A 15753-nucleotide genomic window follows, 5' to 3' on the forward strand; every position below is an offset into this window, starting at 1 on the left:
TTACATTCTTCCTTTTGACGACTTTAATTTTGTCATATCATGAAAATTGATACACAGGTCAAGCACGACAACCTCTTACAATTCATAGGGGCGTCGCCCATGGGGGGGGGGCAAAATGCCTCAATAGCGCCCCCTTGAAACTTTCAACAACCCCTCTCTATAGGGGTTTTTTTGGAGTAGGGAGATGAAAATTAGTACACGTGTGACTTGCACAGACGTACAAAAAGTCTCTTGCACCATGGGTCTACTCCAAACAGGAAGTCAGCCATTTTGAATTTTCTTCTCATTTTGGTGTGATTTCCACATGTCGTATTTCAACAAACTCCTCCTACAGATTTTGTCCAATGCATTTCAAATTTCTTTCTCAGCATCCAGAGATGATACTGATCAAAAGTTGTCAAAGCTTTTCTCTATGTCGAAGGGTGTGGCCGCTATGGCGCCGCCATTTTGACCCTTTGCCATGGAATATCAAGTCATGATAACTCCTTTATGCTTTGCCTGATTGACATGAAACTTCACAAGTGTGATGACAGTTGGCCCCTGAACACACCTGGCCCCTCTGTTTGTGCTCTGAGGCCCCCTAGTGGATAAACAATCAACTGGTCATAACTCCTTCATGCTTTACCTGACTGACTTGAAACTTTACATATGTAATGAGGGTCAGCCCCTGAACACACCTGGCCCCTCTGTTTGTACACTGAGTGCCCCCTAGTGGATGAACTATCAGCACGTCATAACTCCTTCATGCATTGTGTGATTTTCTTGAAATTTGAACTGTGTGGTGAGTGGTTGCCCCTGTATGCACATGCCCACATCTGGGCACAAGGGGATGCGCTGGCCTCGGTAGGCAGTCGCGCGGAACGAGGGCCCGTATATGACTGCTTGCAGTCCTAGTTGTTTTTTTTTGTTTGTTTTTTTTTCCTGTTGGGGTGCCCAAATTTATGCGCCTGCCTAATTTTGTTTAAAGAATTATTGCACACTTTCTGTAAATCCTATAAACGTCATTTCACTTCTCAAATATCACTGTTTGTCTGCTATATGATATATTTAACTGAAATTGCTGATCCAAACAACCAATGATTTATAAAGAAAATTCATGGAAATCATTGGGGGTGCCCAAACTTTTACATAAAACTGTATTTAATAGTCTGCCTCCTGTTTTCATTTATATAAGTTCCTGATGTCAGATGTGGGGTCATTGTTGAATGCTAATACCTGAGTTTTAGTAATATTATATTAATTTTGTTCCCTGACAGAAAACCATATTCCTTTAGCAGTTTCATCCATTGTTTCAGTGGCTGCATAGGTTGTTATATTTATCAGTAAATCATGAGCAAATAGGGCTAGTTTTTGCTACCCAGAAGCCACTGTTACAACTTCTTATACCAGGCCTCTGCCTGATCCACTGGCTCAGGGGTTTTATGAACAGGGCAAAGAGGACCGGTGATGCACAATGTCTTGTTCCTATTTCCAATGTGAAGGAGTTAAAAATGCATGTTTTGTAGATATCCCTGAACTGACTAGTAGCTTTGAAATGAATGGCCCCTTCTGTTGTCAGTGTTGTCTGAATAAGACCAGCCTTAGTTACCCACATCTCTGCCAAAACATTTCCCAGGCAGTCAAAAGCATGGGGGACCAAAAAGGCCAGCAACTCGCACAAACTACTAACGAAGAACTGAATGCTCCAGGAAATTCAAGTGCCTAAGCCTACACATGTGTACACAGTAGCATTGTCGCAGTACTTTACAGTAGGTCATCAGAAAAATGGGTACGGCCGCATGCAAAAACAGTGTATTCAAATCCTGTGCATGTTTAAACACTCCAAGTCCCTTTTCAACTGCCAGTGTCACCCAACTGTGCATGTGACTGCTGAATATACCTGCTCGCTTACAGTGGGTTTGCTGTGTGCCACAAATATTGCATTTAAGAGCATTGCACAGTACCAAAACTCTGTTCTTTCTGCTCCACCATCTTTAACGGTCCCTTGTTGGAGAATTACTAAATATTTAAACTAGAACGCATTGTTAAAATACCCTTGGCCGTATCTCTCCTTCTTTTGAGCAAAAGTATAAAGCAACACTATTGTTTTAGTCCTATTTTTTTATGAGCTAAACTCAGATCTAAAACTATTTCTATATACACAAAGCCCTATTTCTCGCGAATGTTATTCAAATCTGTGTTAGTGTGTACTTGTCCGTTACCAAGATAACCCATTCCACCTCACAGGTGTGGCATATCAAGATGCTAATTAGACAGCGTGATTATTGCACAAGCACCACAATGGAAATAAGCCTTTATGCTTTGTGTTATTTGTGTGGCATATCAAGATGCTAATTAGACAGCGTGATTATTGCACAAGCACCACAATGGAAATAAGCCTTTATGCTTTATTGTGTTATTTGTGTATCATTAATACATTTACCGCTGTATGTTTATTTTGATGTTACAGAATAAACTCAATCAACCAATCATATACAATATATATATATATTTTTTTAGCGGCGTCTGTAGGAGGGCGTGCATTGTGCACATGCATGAGCTTTTGAAGAGTAGAAGTTACCTGTGATGCGCAAGTTACCTTGCTGATGTCCACAAGATAAGATTAGCGTTTTTTTTTATCCCGAAAGAAATTATTTAAGATGACTTGTAAATCACTCCAGAGGTGTACCTGGTTACTAAAACGGTGTTTCCAGTTTTAGAAGTGTTTATTTCTTGCTAGCTTTTACATAATATGAGTAACATTTTATATTTACCCAGAAACAAAGTGGTTTGGGAGTGAATTCCACCATGTGTGATGCACACTGATGTCTGTGAGATGTCTTGTAAATCACTCCAGAGGTGTCAGCTTACAAAAGTAGCATTTTCAGTTTCTGAAGTGTTTGTCACTAGCTTTTACATGATATATGAGAAAGATGTTAGATTTACCCAGAAACACAGTGGAAGTAGCAGGCAGAGAGACCAGCGAGTGACGTCACCATGCTAACGTCTGCAAGATGTCTTGTTTAGAAAACAAAGTTTTCACTTGTAGAAGTGTTTTTTTCTCACTAGCTTTCTCGTAATATATGAGAAACATGTTATATTTCCACAGTAACAAAGTGGTTTGGGAGTGCCAGAGACAAACCAGCCAGTGACGTCACGATGCCACTCCACTCTGATTGGCTGTCACCTGCCCCCCCAAAAAACAAAACGCATGATTCATAGCATTAAACATAGGAAACACAATGTGAGTTTTTAACCTCTTAAAATAGGTCAAGGTTAGCCATCTTTGAACTTGTCCAAGGTCTGTGTCCCAAGAATGTTACCTGTGAATTTTAAGACCCAGGCAGTAATGGGACTGGACTTACACTGAACACAGACAGACGCAAACATTTGCAGTACCCGGTGGCCATATTTTGATGGCCTTGGGCCAAAAAATAAATAAAATAAATAATACACAAGTTATCTTTGAGATAACCTTCAATCATTTTTATTCTTGACATTTATTCAAATTAACTTAATTCTTCCAGTGTCTGTAGGAGAGGGGCAACATCTCCATCTGACTGTCTGGCAGTGGTGCTAACAGCTGGACCATCCTCACTCCCGAGGTATTGTAATGTTACAGTCATCAAGCAGCACCTTAATGAAAGGGATTTATTCGTTTTATGTAGTTATTTTTAATCTTGAAGGCTGAGGACTGAGCCGTGAATTTTGCTGCCAAGATAAATGAATGTTTCTACAAGTTCAACACTTTCGCCACATACGAATACACTTCTGATGGCCAAGTGCGGGAAGTTATTAAAAGCTTTTCAAACAGACAAAGAAAAGAGCTTGCGCTCTTTCTTTTTTGTCCAGTGTATGACATGAGCAGTAAGCAGCTAAATAGGCAGAAAATTGGTAACATTAAATTAACACTTTATTTTCTATGGCTGAAAAACAAACCGTTGCAGTGACTGAAAAACTCATGTCCAGTTACAAGAACTCACTTTCTTCTCTATCCAACCGGTGCTCCACAAGGAGCTCTGTGACTCAAACTCTAGATTATACAAACTATGTAGAAGGACAAAATTAATGGCAAGTCAAATATTTTACATCAGGTGCTTTCAGACAGGTGGATTTAATTTTATTTATTTATTTTATTTTATCTATATTATAATAGCCATGTGGCCCCTGTGCCTGCATGAGTATGGCTTTGATCATGCAGAACCTGGGGAGAGCTGACATTTGCCATTTGATATGCTTATGTATTTTGGGTCAAGGATGAATACTGCAAAAACAAAGTTATAGGACTAATGTTTTGGGAAAAATTAGCAATTTTAGTGAACTAGTAAGCATTGGACATTGTGCTGCAATACAACTTGGGGTTTTGGGGTTTTAACTGTTGTCGTTGTGGTTCATCTTAGTTTAATAGTGTTATTGATTTATTGTGTTTTTGTACTTCAGTTGGTTTGTCAGTGTAGTTAAGTGTTATGTTATTACCATGAGTGACAAGTGTAGTGCGTTTGTCTTCTCCCACTGTCTCTGTTTATGCGTGTGTAATAATTTAAAAGCTCCTGCTTGCAGCAGAATACAGAAAAAAACAAAGCTCTGCGTGCGTGAGACTGGGGACAGCTGACGTTTGGTATGCATACGTATTTTGGGTCAAGGATGAACGGTGCCAAAATGGAACGTTGATCGGACTGACATTTTTGGAGAAACTATCGATATTAGCTAACATTGCTAATGGCATTCTGGACTAACGTGCCATTTCAGCAGGGGGCAGTAAATCATCTGTAGCGTACGTGGTTGTATTACATAAGTTCAATACAAGTACATAATATAACTGTAAATATGTTAAAAATTCATGGATGACACAAAGTGAAAACACTTATTTCCATCGTGGTCCATTTAAAAATCAAATGTCAAAATACAAGAATAATATAATGGTGTGTATGTGATAAGAAGATCCTAAACAACTTATAAATACATTAAGACAGTAAATTAACATAAAAAAATTACATAATTAACAGGAAATAAAAGGGTTGCGTTATCTTCTAAAACTGTTGAGGTCTAAGGTTCGAAAACATTCTGGTCTCACATGCTATTCTAACTCATTATAGAACTTTGCTTTATTTATTACCACCCTTGATAAAATGTCACCCAGCTATTGTACAAACACTACCCAATCTGTGGATCCCCATGGCAGCACGTTAGTTTATTTTTTTTTAAGTGCGTGCGCACACATAAAGTCCAATCTGAATGCACACACTGTAAAACTGTCGCAGGCGGTAGTGTGGAATGCAGTGATGGAGCTGAAGCACTGCCTCGTGTAAATGCACACATGCAACTGCTGTGTGTGACGTGCGTGACGAACATGTGGTGTGTGGTCGCCCGAAGCCGAGCACTGTGCTGCCAAATCTTTCAGCCATCTCATTGGCTGCTCTGCTGACAGTAGCACCACACCGTCTCCAGTTTTCACTGGGGAGATGATTGTCCAGAGGTTGAAGTGGTGGACTGAGATCAGAGTATCCTCTGTTTGAAAATACTCTGCCCGGTGTGCAGTTGAGGGCACAATGCAGTCCAGTTACTTTGAGCACAGAAAAAAAGTTAATCCACAGCATTAGTTTCCCCATATGAAGCAGATGTTGTGATATACCAATTAAAGACATTTAATTCCTAAAAGTATTTTTGCCACTTTTCATGCTGCTAAAGCTGGAGTTAATGATAGATTTGCTGGTTGGCAAGCAAATATGCAGTATGGTTGTCCTGGAGTTGGAGAGAAAGTAACGCAAAAAATGTGGTGTTTTTGTAAATGATTTGTGATAAACAGGCCCCAGAATGTCATGGTAAGATAAGATCAACTTGGTGATCCCACAGCGGGGAAAATCACTTGTTGCAGCAGCATCAGAAGTCATACAGTAGTAAAGAGAAATATTTACATATTACAATATTTACAGTATCGTCTTTGCCCAAGTAAAAATATTTCTGGTAACTTGTGTACTAAAACTAAAAGACCAGCTCATTTCAGAATGCGTTATTAGAATTATCGTTACATTAGTGTCATGTAATAATGTAAAGGTTCATTGTTTCATTTAGTGCCACTTTGAAATGGATGTTGTTGCACAGTAATTTTGGAACTGGACTCCCCAAACTGACTGTATGTTGTCTCTCTTAGGAGACCATCTCTGCAACTCCAAGACCAGTGATGACAGAGCAGCATGAAGAAAGCCATACAGGTGTGTGTGTGTGGTGGTTAAATATATCTCACCATGTTTATACTGTGATGTTACATTGAAGATTCCTTTGAGCTCTGTAGTGTTTCTTGCCACTCTGTACCTGATAATCAAATGAAACCACTTAGAATTCAGTTAATTCTGCATGTGGCAGTTGTTACATAATTTTAAAGAATTGCGTATTTTCACTGATGGAGTATTCTGACACACCCCTCCCCCATTCAGACAGTAGTGTAATGTTATTTTATTTAACAGATTATAACCCCAATTCCAATGAAGTTGGGATGTTGTGTAAAATGTAAATAAAAACAGAATACAGTGATTTGCAAATCCTCTTCAACCTATATTCAATTGAATTCACCACAAAGACAAGATATTTAATATTTAATGTTCAAACTGATGAACCTTTTTGTGCAGATATTTGCTCATTTTGAAATGGATGCCTGCAACACATTTCAAAAAGCTGGGACAGGGCAACAAAGACTGGGAAAGTTGATGAATGTTCAAAAATACCTGTTTTGGAACATTCCGCAGGTGAACAGGTTAATTGGAAACAGGTGAGTGCCATGATGGGATATAAAAGGAGCATCCCCAACAGTCTCAGTCGTTCACAAGCAAAGATGGGGTGAAGATCACCACTTTGTGAACAACTGCATGAAAAAAATAGTCCAACAGTTTAAGAACAATGTTCTTCTCGATGTTCAGTTGCAAGGAATGTAGGGATTCCATCACTACAGTCCATAATATAATCAGAAGATTCAGAGAATCTGGAGAACTTTCTACATGTAAGCAGCAAGGCTGAAAACCAACATTGAATGCCCGTGACCTTCGATCACTCAGACGGCACTGCATTAAAAACCAACATCACTGTGTAAAGGATCTTACCTTGTGGTTTCAGGAACACTTCAGAAAACCATTGGCAGTTAACACAGTTCCTCGCTACATCTACAAGTGCAAGTTAAAACTCTGCCATGCAAAGCGAATATCATACATCAACAACATGCAGAAATTCCACTGCCTTCTCTGAGCCCGAGCTCATTTAAAATGGACAGATGCAAAATGGAAAAGTGTGCTGTGGTCTGAGTTCACATTTCAAATTTTTTTTTTTTGGAAATCATGGACGTGTCGTGTCCTCTTGACAAAAGAGGGAAAAAGACCATCCAGATTGTTACCAGAGCAAAGTTCAAAAGCCAGCATCTGTGACGGTATGAGGGTGTGTTAATGTCCATGGCATGGGCAACTTACACATCTGTGATGGCACCAACAATCTTGAAAGGTACATCCAGGTTTTGGCGCAACACATGCTGCCATCCAAGTAACGTCTTTTTCAGGGACGTCCCTGCTTATTTCAGCAAGACAATGCCAAACCACATTCTGCACCTGTTACAACAGCGTGGCTTCATAGTAAAAGAGAGCGGGTACTAGACTGGCCTGCCTGCAGTCCACACCTGTCACCCATTGAAAATGTGTGGTGCATTATGAAGTGCAAAATACGACAGTGGAGACCCCAGACTGTTGAACAACTGAAGTCATACATCAAGCAAGAATGGGAAAGAATTTCACCTACAAAGCTTCAACAATTAGTGTCCTTATTGTGTGTTGTTATAAGGAAAGGTGATGTAACACAGTGGTAAACATACCACTGTCCCACCTTTTTTGAAACGTGTTGCAGGCATCTATTTCAAAATTAGTAAATATTTGCACAAAACAATAAAGTTTATCAGTTTGAACATTAAATATCTTGTCTTTGTGGTGTATTCAATTGAATATAGGTTGAAGAGGATTTGCAAATCATTGTATTCTGTTTTTATTTGCATTTTACACATCCAAACTTCATTGGAATTGGGGTTTTAAATTGTACTGCTGATTGGCAGCATGGTGGCTTAGTGTTTAGCACTGTTGCCTCACAGTAAGGTCATGGGAGCAAATCCCACCTGTGGCCTTACTGTGTGGAGTTTGCATGTTCTCCCCCTGTTTGCATGGGCTCCAGCTCCCCGCCATCCTCAATTGGAGTAAACTGTTGAAGATGAGTGATGCTTGAGTGTAATGTTATTGTGGCTCTATGATTTGATCAAGAAGGATTATTGTGGGGACATACTGCAGCATGGCTAATGTATTGTTTTGTAATTTTAGTCTGGTCCATAAGTATTTAGACAGACATGGTTTTTGTAATTTTACCTCTAAAACTCCACAGTGCAGTTACAAATTGTGTGTATATGTGTATATACAGTAGTGTTCAGAATAATAGTAGTGCTATGTGACTAAAGATTAATCCAGGTTTTGAGTATACTTCTTATTGTTACATGGGAAACAAGGTACCAGTAGATTTTCACAAATCCAGCAAGACCAAGCATTCATGATATGCACACTCTTAAGGCTATGAAATTGGGCTATTAGTAAAAAAAGTAGAAAAAGGTGGTGTTCACAATAATAGTAGCATCTGCTGTTGACGCTACAAACTCAAACTATTATGTTCAAACTGCTTTTTTAACAATCCTGTGCATCACTAAACTAGTATTTAGTTGTATAACCACAGTTTTTTCATGATTTCTTCACATCTGTGAGGCATTAATTTTGTTGGTTTGGAACCAAGATTTTGCTCATTTACTAGTGTGCTTGGGGTCATTGTCTGGTTGAAACACCCATTTCAAGGGCATGTCCTCTTCAGCATAAGGCAACATGACCTTCAAGTATTTTGACATATCCAAACTGATCCATGATACCTGGTATGCGATGTATAGGCCCAACACCATAGCAGGAGAAACATGCCCATAATCCCCTATTGCTCCCGGTGTGTAGTGAGCGCCTTGTATGGCAGCACCCTGACATCGGGGTGAATGTGAGGCATAATTGTAAAGCGCTTTCAGCATCTGATGCAGATGGCAAAAGTGCTATATAAATGCAGTCCATTTATCATTTAGGCCAGTTGATGTGTTCTTTGGCAAATTGTAACCTCTTCTGCACGTCTTTTATTTAACAGAGGGACTTTGCGGGGGATTCTTGCAAATAAACTAGCTTCACACAGGCGTCTTCTATCTGTCACAACACTTACAGGTAACTCCAGACTGTCTTTGATCATCCTGGAGCTGATCAATGGGTGAGCCTTTGCCATTCTGGTTATTCTTCTATCCATTTTGATGGTTGTTTTCCGTTTTCTTCCACGCGTCTCTGGTTTTTTTTTTTTTTTGACCATTTTAAAGCATTGGAGATCATTGTAGATGAGCAGCCTATAATTTCTTGCACCTGCATATAAGTTTTCCCCTCTCCAACTTTTTAATCAAACTACTCTGTTCTTCTGAACATTGTCTTGAACGTCCCATTTTCATCAGGCTTTCAAAGAGAAAAGCATGTTCAACAGGTGCTGACTTCATCCTTAAATACGGGACACCTGATTCACACCTGTTTGTTCCACAAAATTGACAAACTCACTGACTGAATGCCACACTACTATTATTGTGAACACCCCCTTTTCTACTTTTTTTTTTTTTTTTTTTTTTTTTTTTTACCAATAGCCCAATTTCATAGCCTTAAGAGTGTGCATATCATGAATGCTTGGTCTTGTTTGATTTGTGAGAATCTACTGAATCTACTGGTACTTTGTTTCCCATAGGAACATTTCAAGTCACTGAATATGCCGTGAACTTCATTTACCTCAGTCATTAATACAAGGTATAACCTTAATGCTTGTGTGTGTGTGAGGGGGTGCTGTTGACCTAAAACGCTTCTTATGCCTCTTGTATATTCATATTTGGTCCAGGCTGTGAGGGAAATAGTCGCCTTGGAGAGTCTGTGGTGTCTGACGCAGATGGGCTCTCTGTGGAGGACAGCTTGGTAAGATTGCCAGTATTTCAAACAAATAAGCTACTTGCAAGTGTTAAAATGAATATTAAAAGGCATCATGAGTATACTACTTTTACAGTGAACCAATTGAGGGAAAATCACTTTAAATCTTATGTGGAAAGCTGTAATTTTTTCAATGATATTTGAGGTATTTTGTTGTAAGTGTTGCTATTGGTACTGCCACTGTGCATGACGAGTCCTGTTTGTCTGTGTTGCTCTGAGTTTTATGCTAAACGCTACATGCACAGTGAGAACAACGTGAATGTTGTTAGACTTTTTGATAATGTTATTGCTGTAATAGATAATCAGGTGGACAAAGTGAACACTCTGCTTCAAAACCAGTGTCCTTTCAGTGTGTAACCCCAGTGTAGGAAGCTTTTTAAAATGGTAGGAAATAATGGTGTTTTTCTCATTTCATGAACCCCAAAGTTTGTTCTGCAAGACATTAAAGTCCAGGACAAATGCAGCACTTGACCCTAATTCAGAGAACAAAAATCGTTGAGTTTTGCACAATGCATCCTAAGGGCTGATTTGCATCTCTTTCCATACAAAATTCCGCCTCAGAGGGAACTAACTCCCAGCAAATGGCAAGGAGACTTGAATTTGCTAGGTGGTTTTCCGGAACACTGGAGACAGATGATTTGTTCCTTTGGAAACTTCAGACGAGGAGGGTACATTGATCATGTGGTGTAAAAGATAAATGTTAACCATTTCCTAACATGAAAAAGGAAATGCTGAACTAAAAACTGTGCATTGGGGAGACAAAATTACATGCTTCGGCCACATGGTCATGCAGAAAATGTCTGGTAATATTGATTGGTTTTTCTGTGCTGTCAAAATACTTTTGGGTACTTTTTTTTTTTGAGACACCCTATAATTAGCTGACATTATTTGTGTATTCATCAGAAATGTCCCCAGGACAGAAAGTCTGAACATTGCACTCAGATTGGTCTTCAAAGCACAACATGGCTATTAAAAAAAGGCTGCATCGGATCACTGTTATGGATACGTGACGTCACACTTCTGTACTCCACAGCAACCTTCTCAGTTAGAGGCAACAGTTTTACCTCTATGTACAGACGTCTTCACTGCCTCCTTGTGGACAGAAAAAGAAAATCAGTCATCGTGCATATTGAATGTGGTACTGATATAATATGTGCACTTGTATTGACTGCTGATCACTATGGTTATTACTGCACTTTAATACATAGTCATTTTCATATGGAGGTATAAATGTCATTTAAAAAGAGTAAAAGTTCAATTATTTAATTTGTACTATGTTATTGTTTGTGGTACCAGATGACTGCACAGAAACTTTCTTAAAATATTGAGTAAACAGCAATGTCACAGCTGGGATTGAAATATAGTAATGTTTAGATCAAATCACGAATAGGGATGGGTATCAAAAACTGGTTCCTGTTAAGAATCGATAAATAGCGTTTTTGCTTAATGATTCCCTTAACAGTTCTTCACTTCACATTACGCCGGAGTAGCCGCTGTTTTTGAGTGTGTGTATCGGGAATATGATGATTTCTCTGTTGCGTGGACCTGCTGCTTCTGCAGCGGGGTCTGCTTGAAGTGGCGCTGTGACCTGCTGCTCTTCAGAAGCAGGTCATATATATATATATAGATGACCTCTAATTTCCTGCTTTTAAATTCACATAAAACTGAAATTATTGTACTTGGCCCCACAAATCTTAGAAACATGGTGTCTAACCAGATCCTTACTCTGGATGGCATTACCCTGACCTCTAGTAATACTGTGAGAAATCTTGGAGTCATTTTTGATCAGGATATGTCCTTCATTGCGCATATTAAGCAAATATGTACGACTGCTTTTTTACATTTGCGCAATATCTCTAAAATTAGAAAGGTCTTGTCTGAGTGATGCTGAAAAACTAATTCATGCATTTATTTCCTCTAGGCTGGACTATTGTAATTCATTATTATCAGGTTGTCCTAAAAGTTCCCTGAAAAGCCTTCAGTTATTTCAAAATGCTGCAGCTAGAGTACTAACGGGGACTAGAAGGAGAGAGCATATTTCACCCATATTGGCCTCTCTTCATTGGCTTCCTGTTAATTCTAGAATAGAATTTAAAATTCTTCTTCTTACTTATAAGGTTTTGAATAATCAGGTCCCATCTTATCTTAGGGACCTCTTAGTACCATATCACCCCAATAGAGCGCTTCGCTCTCAGACTGCAGGCTTACTTGTAGTTCCTAGAGTTTTTAAGAGTAGAATAGGAGGCAGAGCCTTCAGCTTTCAGGCTCCTCTCCTGTGGAACCAGCTCCCAATTCGGATCAGGGAGACAGACACCCTCTCTACTTTCAAGATTAGGCTTAAAACTTTCCTTTTTGCTAAAGCTTATAGTTAGGGCTGGATCAAGTGACCCTGAACCATCCCTTAGTTATGCTGCTATAGACTTAGACTGCTGGGGGGTTCCCATGATGCACTGAGTGTTTCTTTCTCTTTTTGCTCTGTATGCACCACTCTGCATTTAATCATTAGTGATTGATCTCTGCTGTCTTACACAGCATGTCTTTTTCCTGATTCTCTCCCCTCAGCCCCAACCAGTCCCAGCAGAAGACTGCCCCTCCCTCAGCCTGGTTCTGCTGGAGGTTTCTTCCTGTTAAAAGGGAGTTTTTCCTTCCCACTGTCGCCAAGTGCTTGCTCATAGGGGGTCGTTTTGACCGTTGGGGTTTTTCTGTAATTATTGTATGGCTTTTGCCTTGCAATGTAGAGCGCCTTGGGGCAGCTGTTGTTGTGATTTGGCGCTATATAAATAAAATTTATTTTATATATATATATATATATACACACACACGAGGTCTGTCCATAAAGTATCGTACCTTTTTTATTTTTTTTTTAAACTATATGGATTTGATTTATACGTTTTCACGTCAGACAAGCTTGAACCCTTGTGCGCATGCGTGAGTTTTTCCACGCCTGTTGGTGACGCCATTCGCCTGTGAGCACGCCTTGTGGAAGGAGTGGTCCCGCCCCGTCGTCAGATTTTCATTGTCTGGAAATGGCGGAATGATTTGGGGTTTTTTCCATCAGAATTTTTTCAGAAGCTGTTAGAGACTGGTACCTGGAAACTATTCGAAAAATGTATCTGGCTTTCGGTGAAAATGTTACGGGCTTCACAGAGAATAAGGTCTGGTAGTACAGCTTTAAGGACCCCTTTAAGGACGCTCAGCGCGTCCAGCTCTCCACAATTTCACTGATACTTACTGGACTGGTAAGCATTGAAAGCCGAGATAGACATGTCCAAACTTGTCCTCTGACACGCCGAAACGGAGGTGTTCCTTTGTCTCGCTTCCAAAGCGAATCGGTCGTGACGCGCGAAGCCTCCGCGTGGCTTTCCATGACAAAATCTCTTGTTAAAAGTGAAATCTGCCAGAAAATGGTTGATGTCCAGCTCTTGTAATAACCAGAGAAAGAGCACACGACGGTCTCGTATCCACAGAGCCATCAGCTCAGAAATGGTCCGGTGGCTTGTGCTGTGTCGTCGCACCTTAAAGGGGTCCTTAAAGCTGTACTATCAATCAATCAATCAACTTTTTTCTTATATAGCGCCAAATCACAACAAACAGTTGCCCCAACTGTTTGTACTAACACCATATTCTCTGTGAAGCCCGTAAAATTTTCACCGAAAGCCAGATACATTTTTCGAATAGTTTCCAGGTGCCAGTCTCTAACATCTTCTGAAAAAATTCTGATGGAAAAAACCCCAAATCATTCCGCCATTTCCAGACAATGAAAATCTGACGACGGGGGCGGGACTACTCCTTCCACAAGGCGTGCTCACAGGCGAATGACGTCACCGACAGGCGTGGAAAAACTCACGCATGCGCACAAGGGTTCAAGCTTGTCTGACGTGAAAACGTATGAATCAAATCCATATAGTTTAAAAAAATAAATAAATAAAAAGGTACGATACTTTATGGACAGACCTCGTGTGTGTGTGTGTGTGTGTATATGTGTGTGTGTGTGTGTGTGTGTGTGTGTGTATTCCGGTTTGAATTAACTTCAAAGCAAATCGCCATTTTAAAACAAATGACACCTCTTTCCAAACGTTACAATACAGACAGCAAACTACAACAGACCAAAATCGCCCCCTCCAAATGAGATGCCCTCCGTTCTGTACGAGTTACATTGATCTTGACTTGCAGCGCAGCTGGCTACAAGACCGCAGCTCAGGATCTATGGAGTTACATTTGTCTCATTTATACCTGAAAGGAAATGTTTTTTACAAAAACTACAGATTTTTTTTTTTTTTTTTTTTTTAAATGTTCAGAGGTCTAGGATCCAGTGAACAATTTCATATTTACTTTAAGACTCAATAAAATGTTGACATAGAAAACCTGTAAAGCCTACTTTTAGTACACAGAAAATTCACAAGAAGTATTGATAAGGAATCGATAATGGCATCTATCAATTAAAATCTCATCAATACCACCCCTAATCCTGAATTGGAACAAGCGGCTATTAATGCATGGGATTTTTGGCTAAAGAACAATGGGCCAAAGTGACATTATTCTCCACCAAAATGTTGTCGAGAACATGCACAAAGCACTTGACATGTCGAACAGACAGTATTTATTATGTACTAATGCCTACAATTGCTAACTGAACACTGGCCCATTGCATAATGAGAACGGATGCATTTCAGAATGTAATCATTTAAGTTTATTTATATTAAAAAGGATATTTTCATATCCTTGGGGAAAACACTTTGTGATAGGATAGGTGTTGTTCGCAATAAGGCTGTGGTCTTTAGTTTCAGGTCACCAGGACATAACCGTGCAACTTGCGTTAGTCATTCACAAGATTTCAAAAAGGTACTGGGATGCATCACCCAATCATGTTTCTCTGGAGAACATGGAACTTGGCCTTATCCTCTGGACCTTCATATTTTAGATCTTGTTCTGACTTATGGTATGGAAATAGAAGACTTAACAGTATTCCCTGAAAACTCCCTTTTGTCTGATCATTTTTTAATAACATTTACATTTACCCTGATGGACTACCCTGCAGTGGGGAATAAGTTTCATTACACTAGAAGTCTTTCAGAAAGCGCTGTAACTAGGTTTAAGGATATGATTCCTTCTTTATGTTCTCTAATGTCATATACCAACACAGAGCAGAGTAGCTACCTAAACTCTGTAAGGGAGTTAGAGTATCTTGTCAATAGTTTTACATCCTCATTGAAGACAACTTTGGATGCTGTAGCTCCTCTGAAAAAGAGAGCTTTAAATCAGAAGTGTCTGACTCCGTGGTATAACTCACAAACTCGTAGCTTAAAGCAAATAACCCGTAAGTTGGAGAGGAAATGGCGTCTCACTAATTTAGAAGATCTTCACTTAGCCTGGAAAAAGAGTTTGTTGCTCTATAAGAAAGCCCTTCGTGAAGCTAGGACATCTTTCTACTCATCACTAATTGAAGAAAATAAGAACAACCCCAGGTTTCTTTTCAGCACTGTAGCCAGGCTGACAAAGAGTCAGAGCTCTATTGAGCTGAGTATTCCATTAACTTTAACTAGTAATGACTTCATGACTTTCTTTGCTAACAAAATTTTGACTATTAGAGAAAAAATTACTCATAACCATCCCAAAGATGTATCGTTATCTTTGGCTGCTTTCAGTGATGCCGGTATTTGGTTAGACTCTTTCTCTCCGATTGTTCTGTCTGAGTTATTTTCATTAGTTACTTCATCCAAAC

General features: G+C 39.5%; 1 protein-coding gene across 1 annotated transcript in view; it reads left to right on the forward strand.

Annotated features, from left to right (window-relative positions):
- Nucleotides 1-15753, forward strand: part of pbxip1b (pre-B-cell leukemia homeobox interacting protein 1b) — a 41933-nt gene that overhangs the window by 6713 nt on the left and 19467 nt on the right. The window contains exons 2-4 of the mRNA XM_034174775.1: nucleotides 3507-3584; nucleotides 6131-6191; nucleotides 9946-10019. Coding sequence (XP_034030666.1) covers nucleotides 6161-6191; nucleotides 9946-10019 — 105 coding nt within the window. The 5' untranslated portion in view covers nucleotides 3507-3584; nucleotides 6131-6160. The remainder of the gene's footprint in view (nucleotides 1-3506; nucleotides 3585-6130; nucleotides 6192-9945; nucleotides 10020-15753) is intronic.

Source organism: Thalassophryne amazonica, chromosome 7 (assembly GCF_902500255.1).
Source record: "Thalassophryne amazonica chromosome 7, fThaAma1.1, whole genome shotgun sequence".
NCBI classification, from domain to species: Eukaryota; Metazoa; Chordata; class Actinopteri; order Batrachoidiformes; family Batrachoididae; genus Thalassophryne; species Thalassophryne amazonica.